At 39.6% G+C, this 23,333-nt stretch overlaps 1 protein-coding gene across 1 annotated transcript; it reads left to right on the top strand.

Annotated features, from left to right (window-relative positions):
• The first annotated feature begins 329 nt into the window (after positions 1-329).
• Positions 330-22,313, top strand: gabarapl2 (GABA(A) receptor-associated protein like 2). Its single transcript, XM_034193812.1, has 4 exons — positions 330-563; positions 8,322-8,377; positions 8,475-8,647; positions 21,795-22,313. Exons 1-4 carry the CDS (start codon positions 530-532, stop codon positions 21,883-21,885), a joined length of 354 nt encoding a protein of 117 aa, XP_034049703.1. The 5' UTR covers positions 330-529; the 3' UTR covers positions 21,886-22,313.
• The last annotated feature ends 1,020 nt before the right edge of the window (positions 22,314-23,333 follow it).

Below are 23,333 nucleotides of genomic sequence, written 5' to 3'. Positions count from 1 at the left end.
CATATGGACCTGATTGAGTTGTTATGACAGCCATAGGCCGGGGGGTGGGGAAGGGGAGCAATTCGTATATAAATACATTAATAACCACATGTAGTCAATTAAACAATTAAAGTGAAATACATGTCGTATTAAAAGTATTTTGCCATTGGATTCCCCCTAAAAATAATAATAATAAATCAGCCAAAATTTAGGCAATGACCATCGTTTTACTTGTTCCCCTCCTGCTGCAGCGCAATGGAACAGTCCAGAGAGAGAGAGAGAGAGAGAGAGAGAGAGAGAGAGAGAGAGAGAGAGAGAGAGAGAGAGAGAGAGAGAGAGAGAGAGAGGAAGAGCTAGCGAAACACACACATAGACGGTTGTTGATTGTTGTTTTGAAGTCTTGGCGTCCAGTTTATCGTCGTTTCTAGTTCGATTAACTTTTGTTTGGGGTGTTGTCAACCGCGCAGACTCTTTAGCCTCCGTTAGCTGTAAGTAGTTTGCAAAATAAATCCGCCGCGCGTCGAGCGACAGGAGTCCGCAGACGGCAAACATGAAATGGATGTTCAAAGAGGATCACTCCTTAGGTAAGAAAAGGAGGGAGGGGACCTGTTTGTTTACAACAACAAGAAATTACAATGTTAACCGAGTGGCATTACTGGATACGGAATCTCTTCATTTTGTCGTTTAAAGTGTGGTTAATTATTTAGAATATCCCTCCGTTAGCTCGTCCACCGAGCTACGGCCTGTGCGTCGGGCGTTTAGCTTTGAAGCTAACCACAGCCATTTGTTTGATTTGTCATACAATAAACTTCAGCGGGTCACGTGGGAATAGTTTTGTTCGATCAGGAATTGTGTAAGTATGAACCACCTTCTTTTTCTTTCAACCTCACGACCAGCTGGCTTTGTCTTGATGGAGAGTAATGGCATGATGCTGTTAATTCTCCATTGATCATTTTGGACGATTTGGTATCTGCGAGGTTAAAAAATGTGACAGTCTTTCCATCTGCCATAAGATGGAGGCCTGAGTGGAAAGAAAACAGTTGTTTTTGTAATTCATTGGTAGGCCTGCAGACTGCTGCTTTCTCTGTCATAGGTCTGATTATGGCAGGAAACCCAGGGCGCCACACTAACTTTTTTTCAGCAGGAGCACTGTAGCCCTTTACTGAAAAATTTTAAGAACATAAGTAGAACATGTAGGGGTGAAAACCATTAATTTTGTTACAGTGTAATTATTCAAATGTCTCCCCACTCTAACTGTACTACAAATGAATGCTTTGGTAATAAATTAACTCCCTCAGCCATTTCAGTCAAAATCATTGTCTTGTGATTGTGATTAAAATATTCAGATAATACAATGGGGCAGTGCAGTCTCATTTAGAGTTGGGTATTAAGATTTTATCTATCAGTGCCATTATCGATTCCGCTTATCGATCCTATTACCTATCAATTCCCTTATCAAGACATCTTGTGAATTTTCTGTGTACTAAAAGTAGGCTTTTCAGGTTTTCTATGTCAACAACATTTTATTGAGTCTTAAAGTAAATAAAGATGAAATTGTTCACTGGATCCCTGCTCTCTGCACATAAATCAAATCTACATGTTAGATCCTTGATCTCTGGACATAAATACTCTCAATCTCTGCTCCCCTCCACAGCATGTCTTTTTCCTGGTTCTCTCCCTCAGCCCCAACCAGTCCCAGCGGAAGACTGCCCCTCCCTGAGCCTGGTTCTGCTGGAGGTTTTTTCCTGTTAAAAGGGAGTTTTTCCTTCCCACTGTAGCCAAGTGCTTGCTCACAGGGGGTCGTTTTGACCGTTGGGGTTTTACATAATTATTGTATGGCCTTGCCTTACAATATAAAGCGCCTTGGGGCAACTGTTTGTTGTGATTTGGCGCTATATAAAAAAATTGATTGATTGATAAATAGAAATAAACAAAATCTGTAGTTTTTGTCAAAAGCATTTCCCTTCAGACATTAATAGCATGAATGTCACTCCATACCTCTGAGCTAAGCTCAGCCGGCTGCGCAGCATGTCAGCATCAATGTAATTCATAAAGAAGGCAGGACGTCTCATTTTCGCTGCAGGGTCTTTAATCAACGTAGAGAAATGATCATTTTCCAAACAAACATCCTCAAAAACAATGGGCGCTCTGAAGGACCGATAAGGAAATCTTTAAGCAAAAAGGCTATTGATGTCAGTGGATCAAACCATTTCTTAACGATTGGAAATCGTTAAGGGATGGATCAGGTAACCCTGAACCATCCCTTAGTTATGCTGCTATAGACTTAGACTGCTGGGGGGTTCCCATAATGCACTGAGTGTTTCTTTCTCTTTTTGCTCTGTATGCACCACTCTGCATTTAATCATTAGTGATTGATCTCTGCTCCCCTCCACAGCATGTCTTTTTCCTGGTTCTCTCCCTCAGCCCCAACCAGTCCCAGCAGAAGACTGCCCCTCCCTGAGCCTGGTTCTGCTGGAGGTTTCTTCCTGTTAAAAGGGAGTTTTTCCTTCCCACTGTCGCCAAGTGCTTGCTCACAGGGGGTCGTTTTGACCATTGTGGTTTTTACGTAATTATTGTATGGCCTTGCCTTACAATATAAAGCGCCTTGGGGCAACTGTTTGTTGTGATTTGGCGCTATATAAATAAAATTGATTGATTGAATGAATGATTCTTGAAAAGAACCGGTTCACAGGGGCTCGGAGGAGGGAGCATATGACTCCTGTCCTGGCTGCACTTCACTGGTTGCTGGTTCATTTTAAAATTCTTATGTTTGTTTTTAAGTCCCTCCATGGTTTAGCTCCATCGTACCTCTCTGGGCTTCTTCAGCCTTATATACCTAGTCGGCCTCTCAGGTTGGCTGACCACCTGCTCCTGCAAGTGCCTAGGTCAAAAAAAAAAAAGCTCAGAGGGGGACAGTGCTTTTTCTGTTGTTGCTCCCAAACTGTGGAACAGCTTGCCTCTGGGTGTTAGGGAGGCACCCTCATTGGTCATTTTTAAAGTTCATTTAAAAACACATCTTTTTTTCTTTTCTTTTTTCCTTGGCTTTTAATACTAACGAGGCTTGGTTTGCTAATTTTTTAATAGCATTTTACTGGTTCTTTTTTATTTTATTGTTTTAAGTTGTATTATGTTTGTGGTGTACAGCACCTTGTGTCAGCGCTGGCTGTTTTAAGGTGCTTGATAAATGAAGTTGGTATGGTATAAACAAACCGCAACACATGTCCACTTTCCACCACATAGCCACTTTTTCTTTGCATTTTCACTTTTTAAATGTAAACAAGACTCACGAGACTGCACTGCCCAATTACATATCAAAAACAATGTGGAAAATGAGACTAGCATTGAGCACTCACCCTTTTATATTTTAGCCTCAATTGCATTTATTATTGAAGTGAGTCTTTTAACTGAACCATCAAAGTTAGAAAACATAATAATAAGAGCAATCTGACATTTCTGATGTTTGCCAATCCGGTCTGGATCACCTCCAAAATTCAGTGGAGTCTTCCATGCCCAAATATCTATATGTGGTGCAAATTTGGCGGGAATCCATGAACTAGTTTTGATATATTCCTTAAAAGCCTATAAAGTGAAATCCTGAGCCAGAATCTGGATCACCTCCAAAATTTAATGGAATCTTCCTGGGCCTAATATGTACAGTGAGGCAAATAAGTATTTGATCCCCTTTTGATTTTGCAAGTTTTCCCATCTACAAAGAATGGAAAGGTCTGTAATTTTTATTGCAGGCACACTTCAACTGTGAGAAACAGAATCTAAAAAAAAAAAAATCATAAAATCACATTGTGTGATTAAAAAAAAAAAAGAAAAAAAATTGTATTTTATTTAGGGATGTACCAATCCACAATTTTTCACTTCCGATCTGATCCCGATACCTGAATTTGGATATCTGCCGAAACAGATACTTTTCCAATCCAATATCAGAGCTCTCTTTGCTTTATTATTATTATTGTTGTTGATTTTTGAGGATTTTCTTAAAAAGGAAACCTTAACCCCTTAACGCCCGAATTTATATAGCTGTATATAAAAAAATGTTTTGTGTGTGTTTTGCCTTTAAGTAGATAGTAAATAATGTTGAGATTATTAATTTCACTTTTGCACAAAAACTAGATAATAATATTGGGTATTCTGGTAATGACTTTATGTTATAATGTTATAATAATAATGATGCTATGTTGCAAATTTGCGACAACGGGCATACAGGTCAATTTGGTAAGTTGCATATTTGAGTCAGAGATTGTAGCATATATGCGACGATGGGCGTTAAGGGGTTCAAGTTGAGCTACAATTTGCCAGAAGGTATATCTAAGATGAAAGCCTAGATTTGATGTTTTGGTGAAAGAACTAGGTACTTTATTTTTTTATAGACTTTTATAGCCTTATTTTTATAGACTTAAAGAGAAAAGACAGCACACTCTCTCTCCCTCTCTGTCTCTCTCCCTTTCTCTCTCTCTGCCTGTCTCCCTTACAATTTTTCCAGGGATATTTTTATATGCAGTTATAAACAAATCAATCAACTCATTACCTCCTGCTGAAATTCTGTTTTTAATTTCTGTATCATAGGAGTGTCTCAGTTGTAGATATCTATGCAGGTTCTCCTTTTTGAGTTCACCAAAGGTTTTGAAGGTTCTGCCCTCTAACGGGTGTTTTTCCTTTATCTCTCTATCTTGCAAATGTGGTATCCATCTCTCTGGGTCTAAACCTGGGTGTCTGAGAGGGCCACAGCAAAAGTTTGCTATCTCCTTCCAGTTTATATTTTTTAACAATCTCATTCCATCCTCTGTTTCTTTGACTATGTGATTCCCCCTTTTGATAATCATTCCCACTTAGCCTAGTCTGAGGTTGAGATTGATCGATGTTTGATTCATTGTATTTCCATCTCACCTGATACTCTGGAAAGAGCACCAGTATACAATATATCTCATTTGGGCAGCCTCATAATATATTCTTAAGTTAGGCAGAGCAACCGCTTATCTGGAGCAGGGTTGCGGGCAATCTAGAACTAAAATCCAATATTAAGATTGACCATTTTGTTATATCTTTCTGGATCATGTTATTTATTTTGTCATAGTTTATTTATTTTAATATCTTGGGTGATAAAGATTCCCAGGTATTTTAATGAGTTTAGTTTCCTACTTCAGTTTATATTTCTGCCTAATTATCTTGCTTTGTGTGTACTTAATAGGGAGGACCTGTGTTTATGTGATATTTAGTTGGTATCCCAACATCTGACCATAGGCAGCCATAATTTTCATAAGTTTAGGAAGAGTTACATCTGGTTTCTGGAGATGGGCTATAATATCATCTGCAAAAAGCCCAATTCTATAATTTTTTTTTAAATTTTATTTATTTATTTATTTATTTTTATTTATTTATTTATTTTTTTGCTATTTTAATTACTTTTGGTTCATTATTTTGTCTATTTGAGCCAAAGGATCTGTGAATATTGCAGAAAGTGTGGAGCTGAGACACCAGCCCTGGTGAGCACCTCTACATAGCTTAAGACTACTAGTCAATTTTCAATTTCAGTTTATTTTCATTTATATAGCGCCAAATCACAACAGAGTTGCCTCAAAGCATTTCACACAGGTAAGGTCTAACCTTACCAACCCCCAGAGCAACAGTGGTAAGGAAAAACTCCCTCTGAGGAAGAAACCTCGAGCAGATCAGACTCAAAGGGGTGACCCAGTCACCCCTTTGAGTCTGGTCTGGCACACCTAGTCAGATGGTCATTGATGTTAATTGTGGCAGAAGTGGCATTATATAAAGATTATATACATTTAATAAATTGGTCATTAAAACCGAACCGCTCTAGAACTTTATATAAAAAAGCCCAGCTCACTCTGTCAAAAGTAGGGATGTCCCGATCCGTTCACGTTATCGGAAATTGGGCCCGATCACGTGGTTTCAGACTTGATTGAAATCGGACGTTGCATCCCGATCAGGAATCTGATATCGATTTTATCCTCATTATTTTGATCAGCACTATTTCAAGCTCATTATTGCAGATTAATGGGCTTTTCACACGTTGGAAGCGTCAGAGGCTTCAAGAATTGGTCTAAAAAGTATTATTTTCAATGTGATGCGTTGGTTTTTAGAGGCGTCAGAAGCGTCGCATCAAAAGCTGAGCTAAAGCGACGCTTCTGACAGGAGCGCGCATTGCTGCTTGTCGGCAGGCTGACGCGGTCAAAGTTCAACTCAATCTTTTTTTTTTTTTAATTGAACAAAAGAAAAAAACATAAGTTCAACCCAATCCAACTTTCGACGCTCTGAGCTGTGACGTAGCTTCGCGCTGTTCAATAGGAAAGACGCGGGGCCAAAACCCGGAAGACTAGTGGCAGAAACCAGTGATCTGTACAAAACAGATCGGTGCAGAAACCACTGATCTGTACAAAACAGAAACGTGTCACAGGACTGCTCATTTATAGAGCACTTTTCTGAAGAAAAATCCTTGGAAATGTTTTTGTGTTGTTTGTTACCTCAAAATTTCTGATTACTGTTTAAAAAAGTTTAGAACATTTGTAATTAAAATGGCTAAATCAATAAATGGTTCTTTAGAAACCTTTCATCTGTAAATTAAAACCACCTGTTATTTCAGATTAGATAATTTCTTGTTTAACATAATTGGACATTTATTTTTGGACAATTAAAATAACATGGAAAATTGTAAATTTTTTAAGTCTGGTAGAGTATTACTTGATTGTTCAAACTACCTCAAGGAGAAGTGCACTGTTTAAGTGATGAATAATAAAATAAGGTGGTTAAAATGAAATATATATATTTAGCATTTGTTCATTGTTCATTCAGTTTTTAAAGTATGGCTCGGGACTCGGTATCGTCGATACTCTGAATCGGACCGGGGCCAAAAAAAACCTTACCTTACCTTACCTTAAATGTCTAAGTTAGGTCCTAGAGTCTAGGACCTAGACTAATAGTGGTGTACTTGGGTGATCCCCGACACTTTGTATTACTGATTTGTGGGGACCAGGGGGATATGTCATCTCCTGACTCTTGTTTAAACAAACTTTATTTATTACCTCCGCCAAGGAGGTTATGTTTTCGGTCGCGTTTGTTTGTTTGTTTGTCTGTCCGTCAGCAGGATAACTCAAAAAGTTTTGAACGGATTTGCTGAAATTTGTGGAGTGGTTAGAAATGACAAGAGGAACAAGTGATTAAATTTTAGTGGTGATCCGGATCACGATGCTAACCGCGTTAGCATGTCTATGGCATTTTCAGTGTTAAAAGTTAGCATTAAGCGGTTGCAGCTGTCGTCACAATTCGGGTGCATTTGTTTTCAAATTGTAATATTTCTTAAATTTATTTTTGTTTATGTATTACATAATCTAATGATTATTATATACAATTTAGAGAAGAAAGAGACAAAAAGAAATAGATCACTGTGCCAAGGAGGGAATCTCTTTATGGTCAGTGACCCTATGGCCTTGTTTAGAGAAGTGTTTCATAAATGTTAAAAAATTCATATGTTTGCAGTTTAGTTTAATAATAAATTGAATTTGTCATTTGTTTTTGTCTATAAGCACATGCAATATCAGTGCTCAGATGACAGTAGCTTCTTGGGAAAGGTGCAGTTGCAATAAACTGTGATGCCAATCACTAAGGATACATGCTATCCAGTCACAGTAGATGAAACTTTTTTTCCTACTGAACAGACATCATTGTTAGACTTTTTTAGGTTCAGTGATTCCACGGCGTGTAGATTTTATGGCGTCAGTGACCCCATGGCCTTGGCGGAGGTTTGCACTCTGAGTGCTTCTAGTGTTGTGTGTCATCTTTTTGTACTTAATGTAATTTCACTTCCAACTGCTAAATATCTGGTACTGTGGCAGTTCCAAGTGCATCGATGGGGGGTGCGGGCGATGGGCCTTGGTATTAAATGTTCCTTAACACCTCCCCTCTGAAACTTCAACAGACTTGAATGTCTTGAGGGTCACAGTGGTTAGTTGTGGAGTTGTAGGTGGAAATATCTTGTTTAGCAGGAGAATAGTCATTACACACCCTTTTCTCGGTTGTTTTACATTAAAACTTAGCGGAAGCGACCACACAGTGGACTAAAAGAACCCCCCCCCCCACACCGGCCTTGTCAGAAGAATTTGGGGGCTTTAATACCTGATTGGAGCTGTAGGTGGTCTGTGTGCTAATCCACAGCAGCTGCCTATAAAACATAACCTGCGTCATCAACTGTTACAGACCGTGTTTTGTGTCAGCACAGGAGCAGCAGTATTACTGAACAATAATCTGTCACTCACACTTCCCAGGTCAATTGACATCAAATGTTTTGTGTGTGTGTGTGTGTGTGTGTCTTCCAGAACATCGATGCATAGAGTCAGCCAAAATTCGCAACAAGTACCCCGACAGGGTGCCGGTGAGTGAACACTGTCAGCTGACATTAGACTAGGACTGTTGAGGTAAGATGGTTGGTTGTTTGTATGTCTGCTTTGTGTGTCTGTTTGGTTTGTCAGGTGATTGTAGAGAAAGTGTCGGGATCACAGATAGTGGACATTGACAAGAGGAAGTACCTGGTCCCCTCTGACATTACAGTGGCTCAGTTCATGTGGATCATCAGGAAACGCATCCAACTGCCCTCAGAGAAGGCCATCTTCCTCTTTGTGGACAAGACTGTGCCTCAGTCCAGGTCAGACTCCAGATACTTAGGGGCCGTCTACTGATTTGCTTTCATAACAGATTAGTATGTGGATGTTTATGTACCAATGCATGAGGAATATTTATTACTTATGTGGCCGAGCTTGCAGCCTTGAGTGGATTTGTTTGTTGTTGTTGTCTTTTAATAGCACAGGCTCAGTCATCAAGAAATTCTCCACGAGGTGATCACATTAATGTTCAGAGCTATAAACAAAAATCAAATAATACAAAATCAACCCCCCCCCCCCAAAAAAAACCAAAGCAACCTTTTTTTTCCATATTAAAACAAATACCAGAGACGACTATAACAGTTTTCAGCATCACTAACGTGAACAGCAAAGTTACATGGCGTGAAACAGGAGATGAGTTTTTGTTTTTGTTAGCGCAAATGAGAGTACACATATCATCCGGGGGGGCAGAAGGAGGTTATGTCCAGCTTGGGTCATCTGACCTGAAACCTTCATGGGGCGTCGGCCTGATAGTTTACCTTCAGCATCTGCTGTCAACGTTTCACAAGAATGCTTTTCTCTCTCAGTTCTTGATTAACTGTTTTTGTTCTGTTTGTTTTGTTTTATAGATCTAATGCACAGAACATCTTCACAGATTTGCCACATTTAAATGATTTGTAGCATCCAGTCGAAATTGTTAGCCTGGACCGATGATTTAAGGGCTTTATTAGTCTTTGCTGTTCTCAAACTAACGTAAGAGCTATGTTTAAAAAGGGGGGGGGGCAAAAGAAAATAAACAATACATTAGAACACGAGTACTCGGGGGTTTTAACTTAATATTCTACTCTTTACTGAAAAGCTAACATACATATTTACAACATACTCAGATGAATTTACCATACCCTGTAGCCACTTTCGACTGAAGCATAATTTCTCTCCCCATTAATCTCCATCACGTTCTCCTTGCGTTTTTCACCTTTTTTTGTTTTTTTACCCTGTGTCAAGTTACCTTCTGATACTGTTTTTCGATACACTCCGGATTGTAAAAGGAAGGTCATTTCGGCGTGCACCAGCAATTCACAGATTATCGCTCATTGCTGCTTCAGACTGCACTCCAGTCATCATCTGTCTCAGCGACAGATATCTGATGCTTTTGTACAACAATCATTTCCAGAATAAATTCCGCATTATTTCATAATAAAAGACGGAGGAGCATCAGAGCAAGCACGTCTGAGCCTGACTCGAGTCTGACGCTCTATACTCAAAGCGATTAAACTTGTGATTATTAACCATCAAATGATAAAGTAAAACCTCTTAAATCATTCTAACGTCAGTTTTATTGTGTCCTGTGGTTCTGAATTTAAAATCAGGTCAGTTAGGATGATAGAAGCCAAAAATATGAAAATGATTACAACGCTTGTCGTAGCAATCTCATCAAGCAAACATGTAGGTTGTGATATCAATTTTTGTTAAAGGCAAAGAAAAGAGGAAAATGCAAACCGATGATACAAATATAACACACATTAGCAGTAACTAAATTGGAAGTGATCGAAGTGAGAAAATAGTCATCAAAATAACCCCCCAGGATACATCTCTGGACATAAAAAACCCAAATGCTGACAAAGGTCCACTTTTCATCAAAATTAACCCCCCCCCACCCCCATTTTCAGGTCCCTTGCTACATGCCTGAGATTTTAATTGGTACTGAATGAAGTAAAAGCTGTCCCCTTGGGCTCCATCTCAGTTCTCTTTTGTACCCCTTCCCATTCCCCTTGGCCCTACCCCTACGCCTACCCCTTTAAACAAGGAGTAAGGCGAAGGGGTATGCCTCTAGCCTATGAATTGAGACACCCCTCTGCCTTAGAGGGAAAAAAATAAACTGCCCCATCTTCATGAGTTTTGACGTCATCATGTTGCGTCACTTAGTGTCGCCTTCAATGTCAACTTGTTGCAAGTAGCCTGTTAACTCTTATTTTTTTTTCACCTTTCTGCATCAATGCAAAGAAATAGGAGCCGCAGATTCTTCGAACACATCACAATCATGTTGGAGACTTTTGTGGTATTAATAACTAATTAGCAATTAATCTCATAACAGTAATAATAATTCATTATTAATTAACAAGTGATTAATAATTAGTAATTAATAATTAATAGTATTAATAATGAATTAATTAGTAATTGTTACTGGTATTAACAAATTAATTTGTATGTTAGTATGTATATTAATACTAATAATATTAATCATTAATATTAATTATATTTGTTAATTGGTTAATTAATTGATTGAGTAATTAAAAAGTAGATGGTGAACAGTTTATGATTTGGCTTGAAAAAACAAGTCAGATTTATTTATTTATTTTTGCTTTAAGCCCTAGATTTACTAGTCCAATTAGGAACTTGGGCATTTATAAATTCATTTAAGCTGTTCGCTCATATGCGTGCAACAGACACAGTTTCAAAGACCATCCAATCTGATACATATGGATAATTTATTCCAAACATGTCAGATTGAGTATAGACAACACTGCCCCCTGGTGTTGACTTGGTGCACCTGCCGAGGACTTTGTCCTACCATGAACATATTCGACTAACTGTGGACTTAATCATAAATGCATCTCCTGTCTTAGCTCTTCATGAATGTCAGGATAAATCCTGAATGCAACGACCCAGGTGACCTACTGAACAAGTGATTTTATCTTTTTTTTTTTTTTTTTTTTTCTTGAATCTGTGTATTAGATATGTTCTGATGCGTGACACTGTCTGCTGAAACCTCTTAGCTGCACTGATGGGGACACCTTCAGGAGTTTATATGTAACACCGCACTGCAGACAGTTTCAAAGGCCATGAGTAACACAAATGTGTGAAATTGTTTGAAGAAACTAGTCCAATACAAATATATTCAAAGCTGGAGGTTACAATTTTACGTTTTATAAATTTGTTGAATAGATGTCTTATTCTGACATCTTCTGTTGAAAGCTCTGACTGCTAACTTTGAGTAAAGGGGACAGCAGGAGTTTTTAATGTCATCCTCCTGTCAGGTGACCACCAATAAGATGATGACGTCCAAATTAATTGGTAATTGTCTGTATTTTTTATCAGTGTTAACAAAATATTTCTGGCATGACAGGGTTCTCTCTGCCTGAGCTTCTGTAATAATGTAGGAGCGTTTGTATAGAAAAAGTTGGTGTGAGATGGGTTGCGCTCGTGATACAAAAGCTGCCAAACCAGTGGTACATTTTTCCATTTAATGCCACAGTGGTACAAGACTCATGCCCTTGAGAAATGATCACAAACCATTTTATTTCAGAATTTAAAGTGCCCTGTGTAATAGAAAAGGAAAAGGCTACAGCAGTTATTAAACAAAGTGGTGGACTGGGAGTGTTTCTCTATATGTGTATCTACTCAATAATGACTATACTACTTGCTGGAAAAGCAAAGAAATTACTTAATTATAATATTGTATTGTGATGGAAATTATTGGACCAGTATATCTCTGTATGACGATTGAGCTGCTGTGGCGACAACGCACGGAGAAGACGGCGCCATTAGTATGACACAAGTATGGAAGCTTTCACCAAATGACTTGTTTCCTCTTCTGGCTCTTTTCGTCTGTGTTGACAGTCCTACACCACTGGTCTCATAATCTTGCGGTTTTCATCAGTTACTTCCTGTCAGGTCCCTATCTGAGCAGCATCTCTCATGGCCGATGCTTTCTGATGTTAGCTCGGCAGGCTTTAACACAGAAAAGGCAGCAGAACATCCCACCAGCATCATCCACCTCCCTACGAGTTCTCTCCTCTCACCTGTGTCACACATCCGCAGCCCTGCTCTCCCTGGCAGCTTTTTACAGCTCCATCCCAGCATTTACTGCTGACCTCCACCTTCTTCTGTCCATGGCTGCTGTTCCCAGCTAACTTTGCTGATGGAGAACTCCTGGAGGGTAGATTGATTTGTGAACATCCTTGTATCCCAGCTGTGGCCTTCCTCTGCATCACCCAGATGAAAGCTCGCTGTACAGCACTCTCTTTGGCAACCTGGTGTCATCCATCTTACTCACATGGACCCAGCCAATGTAACCTGTTTCCCCATAGAATCTCAAACAGCGATGGTATACCTGCGCACTGTAGCACCTACTCATTGGTGATTTTATCCTGCCATCTTATATGTAGTATCTTCCACAGGCAGCAGAGGTAGAAACTGTTTAGTCTTTTCTTGTCCTGACTGACTACAGTGTCTAGGTTTCACTTCCATATAGTAGAGCTGACAGTATGCATGTTTTGTAGATAAAGACCTTTGTTTTTCTGGTTTTCCCATGCCCTTTTGCTGACTTTTCCAAAGGCAGCAGCAGCTCCACCAGTCCTCACATTTACTTTTTTCATCAAGGGAGAGGTTATTCAGTGGTTATTTGTCACCACTGATCCCAGGTAAGTAAAACTTCTCAACTTTTTGGTGTGCATTTCCATTCAGTGTAATTTCAGGAAGGACTGCTGTACCTTGCCCCATTACCTCAGTAATCTTGATGCTGATTGTAAGGTGAACCAAGTCACATACTTGACCTAGACTGTCTAACAGCTCCTGCAAGCCTTCAGGTGTCCTGACACTTGCACGACTTTGATCCACGCACTTGTACACACATCGTCGTGACGATCCCACTCACTGTGTTCCCAGCTGGATTCTGCACTTTGTTTCACTGGATGCCACACATTGTGCACTGGACGCTGTGTATATAAAATAATTATTTCGTAACTTTAATCATTTTGTCTGCTAGTTGGCTGTTGAAAACGCCTCTAATCACTTCCGGAATCACAGAGGGCTGTTCCAACTGCATCTTTTCTCTCTGTCATGTGTGCTTAATGAGGTGGAGAAAGCATTTGGAACACTCTAAAAAGGTAATTATTTGTCATGTTTATATTGTAACAGCTTGGTAAAACAGTTGCATGTTCATTCCTTCTTGTGTACAGCTGTAAAAGTATGTTTATGATAGATTTAACATCTTGTTATAATTGTTCAGATGAGCTGTGCTCTGATGCGATGCACTGACGCAGTCGCTCACACTCACATGGAGTGTTTTTGGATTGTTTGTGTGAAGTTCACATAATTAATGCGTGATGGAAATTTTGAACATTTCAAAATTTTCTTTGCGCACTTGCATGAAGCCGCGCACAGTTCACAACGGATTTGAGACAAGTTTATTTTTGTGCACGGCAGAGTGCGTGCAAGTGTACGGATCAAAGTCGTGCAAGTGTCAAGGGACCTTTCCTCCTCAAAAGCCATAAGTGCTGCATCGTCAGCAAAAAGATGTTCTCTGCAAATGACTCAGTGTTTTACCTCTCGCTCTGAGTGTTTCCAGGTTGAAGTTTGAGCCATCCATGCGTGACCCTAGATAAACTTCATCCTGTTCCCCATCAAAGGCAAAACAGAGTAGCACAGCAAAATAAATGCAGAAAAGGGTGGGTGCTAATACACACCCTTGCTTTATTCAGTTTTTTTTTTTTTTTTTTTTTTTTTTTTTTTTTACATCAAAGCGGTCAGAGGTAGAACCATCAAATGGAATGCTGGCTTTCATGTCCACATGAAAAGAGACCACCAGCTGCAGCAGTTTAGGCATCCAATGCTCTTTAATACTTTGTAAAGGGCCATCCTGCACACTTTATGAAACACCATTAAATCCACAAAGGCAATGTACAGAAGCATGCACTGCTCTCTACACTTCTCCTGTAGCTGCCGCAAAGTAAATCTGTCCATAGTGGACTATCTCGCTCGGGAACTACACTGTGATTCTGGGAGCACACGTTCTGCTTGCATCTGTATTCACTTGCATACTATGCAAGCAATGGCCTTCCCAGCTGCACTCAGTATTGAGATAGCTGTGAAGTTTTTGCAGTCCTCTCGATCACCTTTGTGGTAATGACCTTGCGTTGTGCATTTCATGTGGGATTTCGCAGTCTTCCTAGCACTGACGATGGAGCGTGTGCAGGTAGGGCAAGATCACCTTGTTTCCCTTAAAGTAGACCTGCTTTGAAATAAATGTGGTCAGATCTCAGAAAGAAATTGCTGATATGTATTTATAAGACCCTTATGAATGCAGTAAAGTAAATCTGCAAGCCCAAATTTGTAATTCAGCTGAGAAATCTTTGTTTAAAATGACAAATTTGCAGCTAAGATTTGGCCCTCCGCGAAAACTGTTTGTACATCCGGGACGTTGCCATGACGTAAAAGAGAAGACAGAGCATCAGCGCCTTCAGTCTGATCCCGCACGTTGAGTGAATGCAATACTAGCTATTTATCAATTCGAACGCTTGAAAATGACCGCCGAATTGTCGGACAATGAGATCGATCCCGACCTGGAAGTCGACGTAGAGGATCCTGATGATCTTAGCAGTAGCTCAGATAGCTCAAATAGTGACCAAGATGATGGTGATATCGGAGAATTTGATAAGCAAAATGACGGTGGAGATCAAGGTGGAGAAGCAGCGAGGCTGGCAGACACACAGCTAAGACCCTACCAGCACAAACCCGAGCCTCGAGGGGGGGGAAGCTGCTGATCCAGACACCGAAGTGTGGGGTGAACCGGCAGATCCTGGTTTCAACATCCAAAAGTAAGCTGCAATGAATGCGAGATACGGCTCTGCATGCTCAGATCAGCAGCAACATCGACAGCAGGTAACGTTCTTCCCCGACCCTTACTGCGCCGGCGGGTCATCGCAGCAAACCCCAGCCCTGCCCTGTGAGAAATATTGGCTTGCATGGAGTGCTTCCGTCGCGACACCACTCAATCAAATGGGCATATGAAAAAGTCCCCAAAATAATTTTAAGGCAAAAATAAAAGAAATGTATACTCACCAAACTTACCGCAAGACAATATGAAGTTTTAAAAAAAGTCGATACTTCCATATAAGACAATTAAAAAGGTGCTTTTGTAAGAGATGCAAACTGACGTAAATCCACAAATTACAGTTTACACTGCTATATCCGTCCCGGTGCACGCAATGCATGCTGTGATAGTGTCTTCTCTCTTACGTCACGGCAACGTTCCGGATGTGATGACAGTTTTGCGGAGGGCCAAATTTTAGCTGTAAATTTGTCATTTTTAAATTAGGATTTCTCCGTTGAATGACAGATCTGGGCTTGCAGATTTACTTTACTACATTCAGAAGGATCTTACGCGTAAATATGTCATTTTTTGGTCCAAAGATCTGACTGCATTTATTTCAAAGCAGGTCTACTTCAAGAATTTCTGCTTATATACATACCATCCTGAGCTGGTGCCTTGCCACTTGCCAAAGCACTTACCGCTTCAAATTCACTGTCCTTGGGCATCATGCCCAGCTGAGCTAGTTCTGGATAAACTGGCACTACTTCATCCAATCTGGGTTTCTCTTGTATTTCTTCTGAGTCAACTCAGAATAGTGCTCCACCCATCTTTCCAGTTGTGTTGAGTTTGCTTGATGTTCTAATATTGCGTGCCCTGTGAGGTGGACAGATGTGAAGGGCTAACACCCTACTGGCCTGGGGCTGCCAGGCTTAGGTGAGCAGTAGTAGACCGACGCAGCTAAACAGCCGCTCCCACCATCAAAAGTGACCTGTGGTGCCCTCCCTTATACCAGTTTGAAAGAACTTACAGCCCGTAACTGCCACTTTCCTGCTGAGACTTGATGGATTGCAGCTGTACCAGGGCATGATAGGGAGCGGTACCTAGGGCACCAACCCCCTCTCAACATTGACATTGTCTCTTTGTTTCCCCACTTAAATGAAACCCAATTTAATCTAATAATGCTCTCTTTGCTTTTACCAACGTTCATTGACCAGCTGTTCCTCTGACTCCACTATGTGTGGTATTGAGGTCATACAAAGCACTGCTTCATGACAAAGTTGTGTTCACTAAATGTACACTTCAGACATTGTTTGAAAAAGAGAAATCCATATTCATGTCAGGACATGTGTATTGACTTAGTTGATAACCTGCACATATGTAAACCAAGCAGGGTTTTGGTACAACTTAAGGGGACAAAACAACACTTACAGTCCAGCCACAGTATGACATGGCCTCCACAAAGATAAATGACAGCCATCCCACGGCGGTACCAAAAGTCAGGCAGCAGTCAGTGAAGCGTTAATACCGGAATCAACATTTTAAAATTCTCTAATCATATTGAACAAATACTGCATTAAATATCTGATCATAGATTTTAAAAAAGGTGTAGTTTGGACTAACTATGAATGAATGTTATGGGGTAAAAAAACAGCAAGAATGGTGACAAAGGTCAATTTCAGAGTTAAACTTGTTCCAGTTTTGGTTAAAGGTGGTGCAAATTATTGGTTGAGCTAATAGGAGTAATAAATGGAATAGTTTTGACTGTGTTAAATGCTTGGTTGCAAAGTACATGTCAAACAATGTCGATGTACATTGGATTCTGTGGCATGTGACATATGTTACCTGTAATGTGACAACTGAGCATGACACATGGTGCAAACTATTCTTTAGGAAGTTAACCCACAATAGCTCTCAATATGATTGGAGCATTTTAAATTTTGACCCCTAATTCTTCATTGACCCCTACCTGGCCGCCATATTGGATTTTCAAGTGGCCCGCACTTTCTCAAACACTGATTTATGAAGAACATTCTTGCCAAATCTGATGCTTGTATCACCAAGTGAAGGATTGTTTCAGTTATCTGCTGCACTACAGGGTAACGTATGTCACACGTCATGGAATCCAATGGATGTTGAGCTTGTTTGGCCATTACTTTTAAGACCAGGCATGCAGCATATTCAAAACTATTGATGAGGAGTACAACATGGTCATGTGGTGCATTTCTCTTGACATTTCAGCATACAAGTGTCTGAGGGTTAATGACCACAGTGGCTGGAAAAGTCTAAAGCTAGGCTCACTTTTCACCTGGCTGTGGCAGGTAGATGGTTATTTTAGAGATGTGTTAATGCGCTGGTTGTCTGCCTGCGTGGCTGCCATCCAGGCCCCAAGGCAGTTCTGTAGTGTCATGGATGCAATGCTTCGGTCGATTGCTTCGTTTATTTCTTTCTTTCGCTTAATTTTCCCCTGCTAAAACCCTAAAGAGCATACGTCTGTGAGTATCATTTACCTTTTCTATGTTAAACCGACCTGTTATGGTCTTCTGAAACAGTTGATAGATGTATTTTATAACTTAAAAACGGGAGCGATGCTAACGCATTAGCATGTCTATGGCATTTTCAATGTTAAAAGTTAACATTTAGCAATTGCAGCTCTCATCACGTTCGGGTGCATTTGTTTTCAAATTATAATATTCCTTAAATTTATTTTTGCTTATATATTAATAATATAATGATTATTATATACAATTTTAGAGAAAGAGACAAAAAGAACCTGAATAGAAACACAACAGAAAATATATAATATCAACTAACATAAATAAATAAATAAATACATACATACATACATAGAGAAATAAATGTTTCCTGTGAACACCTAGTGACTCTCACCTCCATTTCATCCCTGTCTTATTTAAGTTTAATGACAGTTTGTTTCGGTCAAACCATATTTTCAGTTTGTTCATTTCTTCGGTGATTTCCTCCAGAACTATCTGCCAAACTAGAAAACTGCTGCATCCTAGTAAGAGCAGAATACTACTGGAATGAATTTGAATAAGGAAAATTGTATTTTTTTTTTTTCTCTTATCTAAATGGATTCAGCACTCACTCCAGTTTATTCTGTGGAATAGTCCCAGATTGCATTTCAGAGCTTCTAGAATTCAAACATTTTCATGCAGGTGGTGTTGGGGGGTAATTTTGGGTATCAGCTTTTTTTTTGTTTTTCACCACTTTCATCCCCGAATATGAGTCATGATTCACTTTTGTGTAGATTAAAGTTACTAACTGGGACTCCTGTCTTGTTGCGAGAAAGAAACGAGAATCATCCTCCGTTCTGTTCACACAGCTCCAAACATTGCGTCGCTCTCTGACAAGTCAAGATAGAACGATAGAATTCAGTCTGAATTAATAACTTCAAAGTGAAACACAGTTTTGTTTATTTTTATTTATGTCCAGAGATCAAGAATACAGTGACTGACATATTTATTTACTTTAAGACTCAAGAAAATACATAGAAAACCTGTAAAGCCTACTTGTAGTACAAAATTCACGAGGTATCGATAAGGGAATCGATAAGGAATCGGATCGATAAGCAGAATCGATAATGCCATCTATCGTTAAAACCTTATCAATACCCATCCCTAGCTAGAACCAACATTTGGTAGATTTGGAAGTGATTTACAAGAAATCTTGTGGATGTTAACGTAAGATGGGTCACAGGTGATTTCACAACATGACACCTGTGCTTCCTCCTGTAGTTAGTCTGCATGACGGCTATGAAAGAAAAGACTATTCTCAGTGGAATTTCCACCCAGATAAATATGTCCACTTCATTACAATGAGATGTAATTTTGCAACATGTTACCAACATTGTAATGCATAAGCCTGCATTATAATGCTTGGATTTCGGTCGAAACTCAATTTTCTCAGTTTTGTGAAATTTGAAAGGTCCTACAGCTTTAGTGTGTGTGTGTGTGTGTGTGTGTGTGTGTGTGTGTGTGTGTGTGTGTGTGTGTGTGTGTGTGTGTGTGTGTGTGTGTGTGTGTAAAACACCATAAGCCATATTAAAACATTAACAACCAAGCCTCTGTTTCACTAATCTTTTCCAGAAATTGCTGAATAGGAAATGCACGGGTATTAATAGGGCAACTACAGTTTATCTAAATGAACTCAAACCATGTTTTCTAAACACTAAAAATGTGTAGTGATATTTCTGTTGATACCATTACATTAATATACTAACTATTTACATTCCACTCTACATTTGTGATAAACAGACTGACCTTAACTATGTTGTATGTCTGGGGCATTTTGGCAAGTTCACCATATTTTTCTTAAGATGTTTTGTATTAGATTAGATTGAACTTCATTGGTCCCTTGGGACGACTCCCTCAGGGAAATTGAGGTTCCAGTGGCATTGTATAGCAGCACACAGGGTAAGAAGCACACACAAACACTAACCTACCAATAATTTAAAAGAAAGTAAGTTTGGGTTAACTTCCTAAAGTAATTTTTTTTTCATAATAATTTATCAAGTAACTGTCTTGGTAATACAACCCCTGGCAAAAATTATGGAATCACCGGCCTCAGAGGATGTTCATTCAGTTGTTTAATTTTGTAGAAAAAAAGCAGATCACAGACATGACACAAAACTAAAGTCATTTCAAATGGCAACTTTCTGGCTTTAAGAAACACTGTAAGAAATCAAGAAAAAAGATTGTGGCAGTCAGTAACGGTTACTTTTTTAGACCAAGCAGAGGAAAAAAATATGGAATCACTCAATTCTGAGGAAATAATTATGGAATCACCCTGTAAATTTTCATCCCCCAAATTAACACCTGCATCAAATCAGATCTGCTCATTGACCCTATGCCTTGACATTGACCCTATGTGTCTTTTTGCAAGGAATGTTTTTGCAGTTTTTGCTCTATGGCAAGATGCATTATCATCTTGAAAAATGATTTCATCATCCCCAAACATCCTTTCAATTGTCCAAAATATCAACATAAACTTGTGCATTTATTGATGATGTAATGACAGCCATCTCCCCAGTGCCTTTACCTGACATGCAGCCCCATATCATCAATGTCTGTGGAAATTTACATGTTCTCTTCAGGCAGTCATCTTTATAAATCTCATTGGAAAGGCACCAAACAAAAGTTCCAGCATCATCACCTTGCCCAATGCAGATTCGAGATTCATCACTGAATATGACTTTCATCCAGTCATCCACAGTCCACGATTGCTTTTCCTTAGCCCATTGTAACCTTGTTTTTTTCTGTTTAGGTGTTAATGATGCCTTTCGTTTAGCTTTTCTGTCTGTAAATCCCATTTCCTTTAGGCGGTTTCTTACAGTTTGGTCACAGATGTTGACTCCAGTTTCCTCCCATTCGTTCCTCATTTGTTTTGTTGTACATTTTTCGATTTTTGAGACATATTGCTTTAAGTTTTCTGTCTTGACGCTTTGTCTTCCTTGGTCTACCAGTATGTTTGCCTTTAACAACCTTCCCATGTTGTTTGTATTTGGTCCAGAGTTTAGACACAGCTGACTGTGAACAACCAACATCTTTTGCAACATTGCGTGATGATTTACTCTCTTTTAAGAGTTTGATAATCCTCTCCTTTGTTTCAATTGACATCTCTCGTGTTGGAGCCATGATTCATGTCAGTCCACTTGGTGCAACAGCTCTCCAAGGTGTGTTCACTCCTTTTTAGATGCAGACTAACGAGCAGATCTGATATGATGCAGGTGTTAGTTTTGGGGATGAAAATTTACAGGGTGATTCCATAATTTTTTCCTCAGAATTGAGTGATTCCATATTTTTTTCCTCTGCTTGGTCTAAAAAAGTAACCGTTACTGACTGCCACAATCTTTTTTCTTGATTTCTTATAGTGTTTCTTAAAGCCAGAAAGTTGCCATTTGAAATGACTTTAGTTTTGTGTCATGTCTGTGATCTGCTTTTTTTCTACAAAATTAAACAACTGAATGAACATCCTCCGAGGCCGGTGATTCCATAATTTTTGCCAGGTGTTGTATACTCAGAGGCTTGATTACTAATAATGTTTTAAAATGGCTTTTTAAGTGAGCTTACTGTGTAAGTGGTTCTTAATAATTTAATTGAAAAAAGTGTTTTAGGCCCCAGAACACAAAAACAGAATGGATGATGATGAAAAAATTGCCCAACTTGTACAGCATTTCTTAAAATCGGTTTTATCCCATTCTCACTAGAATTCCACATACAGAAATTTTTATTCCTGCTCAGACAGCGCTCATATGAATGGGTATCGGAGGGGGAATACTATACGTTGTCACCACAGTTGGTGAAGATGGCCAGCTTGTGTAAAACTGATTGGGATTTCGTGTGCTCCAGTCCGTGCACACCTCCACAGTAACACACACTCTTGTTATTCATTAGTGATTTCTGACCATGCTTTCTCTCTGCTCATGTTTTGTTTCACCTTTACTTCCTCAGTGGATGAACCTCTCACCGACCTCAGCAGACATGTTTGAGGGCTTATGATAACATGCAAAAACGGATCACCGCAGCGACTGTACTTACGCTAACTGTGACGGAATAACACTGTGTTCCTTTATGTTTCAGCATCACAATGGGCCAGCTGTACGAGAAAGAGAAGGATGAGGATGGCTTTCTATACGTGGCTTACAGCGGGGAGAACACCTTTGGTTTTTAAAAATAAACCCACGACTGTGATTGGCCTTGCATACAGAGCCCCACTGACCCCACCCACATGTAATCACAACCCTCCCTCAGCCCCTGGGGAAACTGAGACCCCAGAGAGTTTCAGCAACATGAACCTAAAGGAATGATCGACTGACTGCTCACAAGATGGGATAAAATATTTAAGTGCACAGCTGTGTTTGTTTGTTTTGACCTGTACTGCACCAGTTCTTTATAAATCTATAGATTATGTAAAGTGTTACAGTTGATTTAACATTTGATGTTGTGAATAGTTTTTTCTTTCTTTAGCAAGTAAATGATACTTGTGGCATTTGCTTTGAGTTGTGCTTTCTTCTTTGAAGATATTTTAAAGTATTTTAATTTAACTATTTGATGGTAAGGTAGCTGGAAGACCGAACCAATAAACACATGAAAACTTTACGAGTGGATTTCTTTTCTTTCTTTTTATGTTGGATTAAATTGAACCCGTACGATGCATCTGGGAAGTATCCACGCCGCTTCACTTTTATGTTACAGCCTTATTCCAGAATGAAGTAAATTCATTTTTTTGTGCAAAATTCTACTTGCAACACCCTATAATAACGTTTTTTTTTTCCTCCATTTTACAAATTTATTAAAAAAATTGACAAATCATGTATATAAGTATTCACACCCTTTGCTCAATACTTTGTTGATGCTCCTTTGGCAGCAATTACAGCTTCAAGTCTTCTTGAATATGATGCTATAAGCTTGGTGCGTCTATCTTTGGGCAGTTTTTTCCATTCTTCTTTGCAGCACCTCTCAAGCTCCATCAGGTTGGATGTTGAGCGTCGGTGCACAGCCATTTTCAGATCTCTCCAGAGATGTTCAATCAGATTCAGGTCTGGGCTCTGGCTGGGCTACTCAAGGACATTCACCGAGTTGTCCTGAAGCCACTTCTTTGATATCTAGCCTGTGTGCTTAGGGTCATTGTCCTGCTGAAAGATGAACTGTCGGCCAGTTTGAGGTCGAGAGTGCTTTGGAGCAGGTTTTCATCCAGGATGTCTGTACATTGCTGCATTCAACTTTCCCTCAATCCTGACTAGTCTTATAGTTCCTGCCACTGAAAAACATCCTCACAGCATGATGCTGCCATCACCATGCTTCACTGTAGGGATGGTGCCTGGTTTCCTCCAAACATGGTGCCTGGTATTTCACCACAGGGTTCAATCTGTGTCTCATCATCAGACCAGAGAATTTTGTTTCTCATGGTATGAGAGTCCTTCAGGTGCCTTTCGGCAAACTCCAGGTGGGCTGCCATGTGCCTTTTACTAAGGAGTGGCTTCCGTCTGGCCACTCTACCATACAAGCCTGATTGGTGGATTGCTGCAGCGATGGTTGTCCTTCTGGAAGGTTCTCATCTCTTCACGGAGGAATGCTGGAGCTTCGACAGAGTGACCATCGGGTTCTTTGTCACCTCCC

Source organism: Thalassophryne amazonica, chromosome 2 (genome assembly GCF_902500255.1).
Source record: "Thalassophryne amazonica chromosome 2, fThaAma1.1, whole genome shotgun sequence".
NCBI classification, from domain to species: Eukaryota; Metazoa; Chordata; class Actinopteri; order Batrachoidiformes; family Batrachoididae; genus Thalassophryne; species Thalassophryne amazonica.
Note: the sequence above shows the minus strand (reverse complement) of the source record. Positions and strands in the feature narration are given on the sequence as shown.

Excerpts from the sequence above, each read along its gene's own strand:
- gabarapl2 (XM_034193812.1), top strand. The coding sequence starts at position 530 with ATGAAATGGATGTTCAAAGAGGATCACTCCTTAG. Across the intron at positions 8,378-8,474 it reads AGTACCCCGACAGGGTGCCG|GTGATTGTAGAGAAAGTGTC; the intron begins GTGAGTGAACAC and ends TTGGTTTGTCAG. Across the intron at positions 8,648-21,794 it reads AAGACTGTGCCTCAGTCCAG|CATCACAATGGGCCAGCTGT; the intron begins GTCAGACTCCAG and ends TTTATGTTTCAG.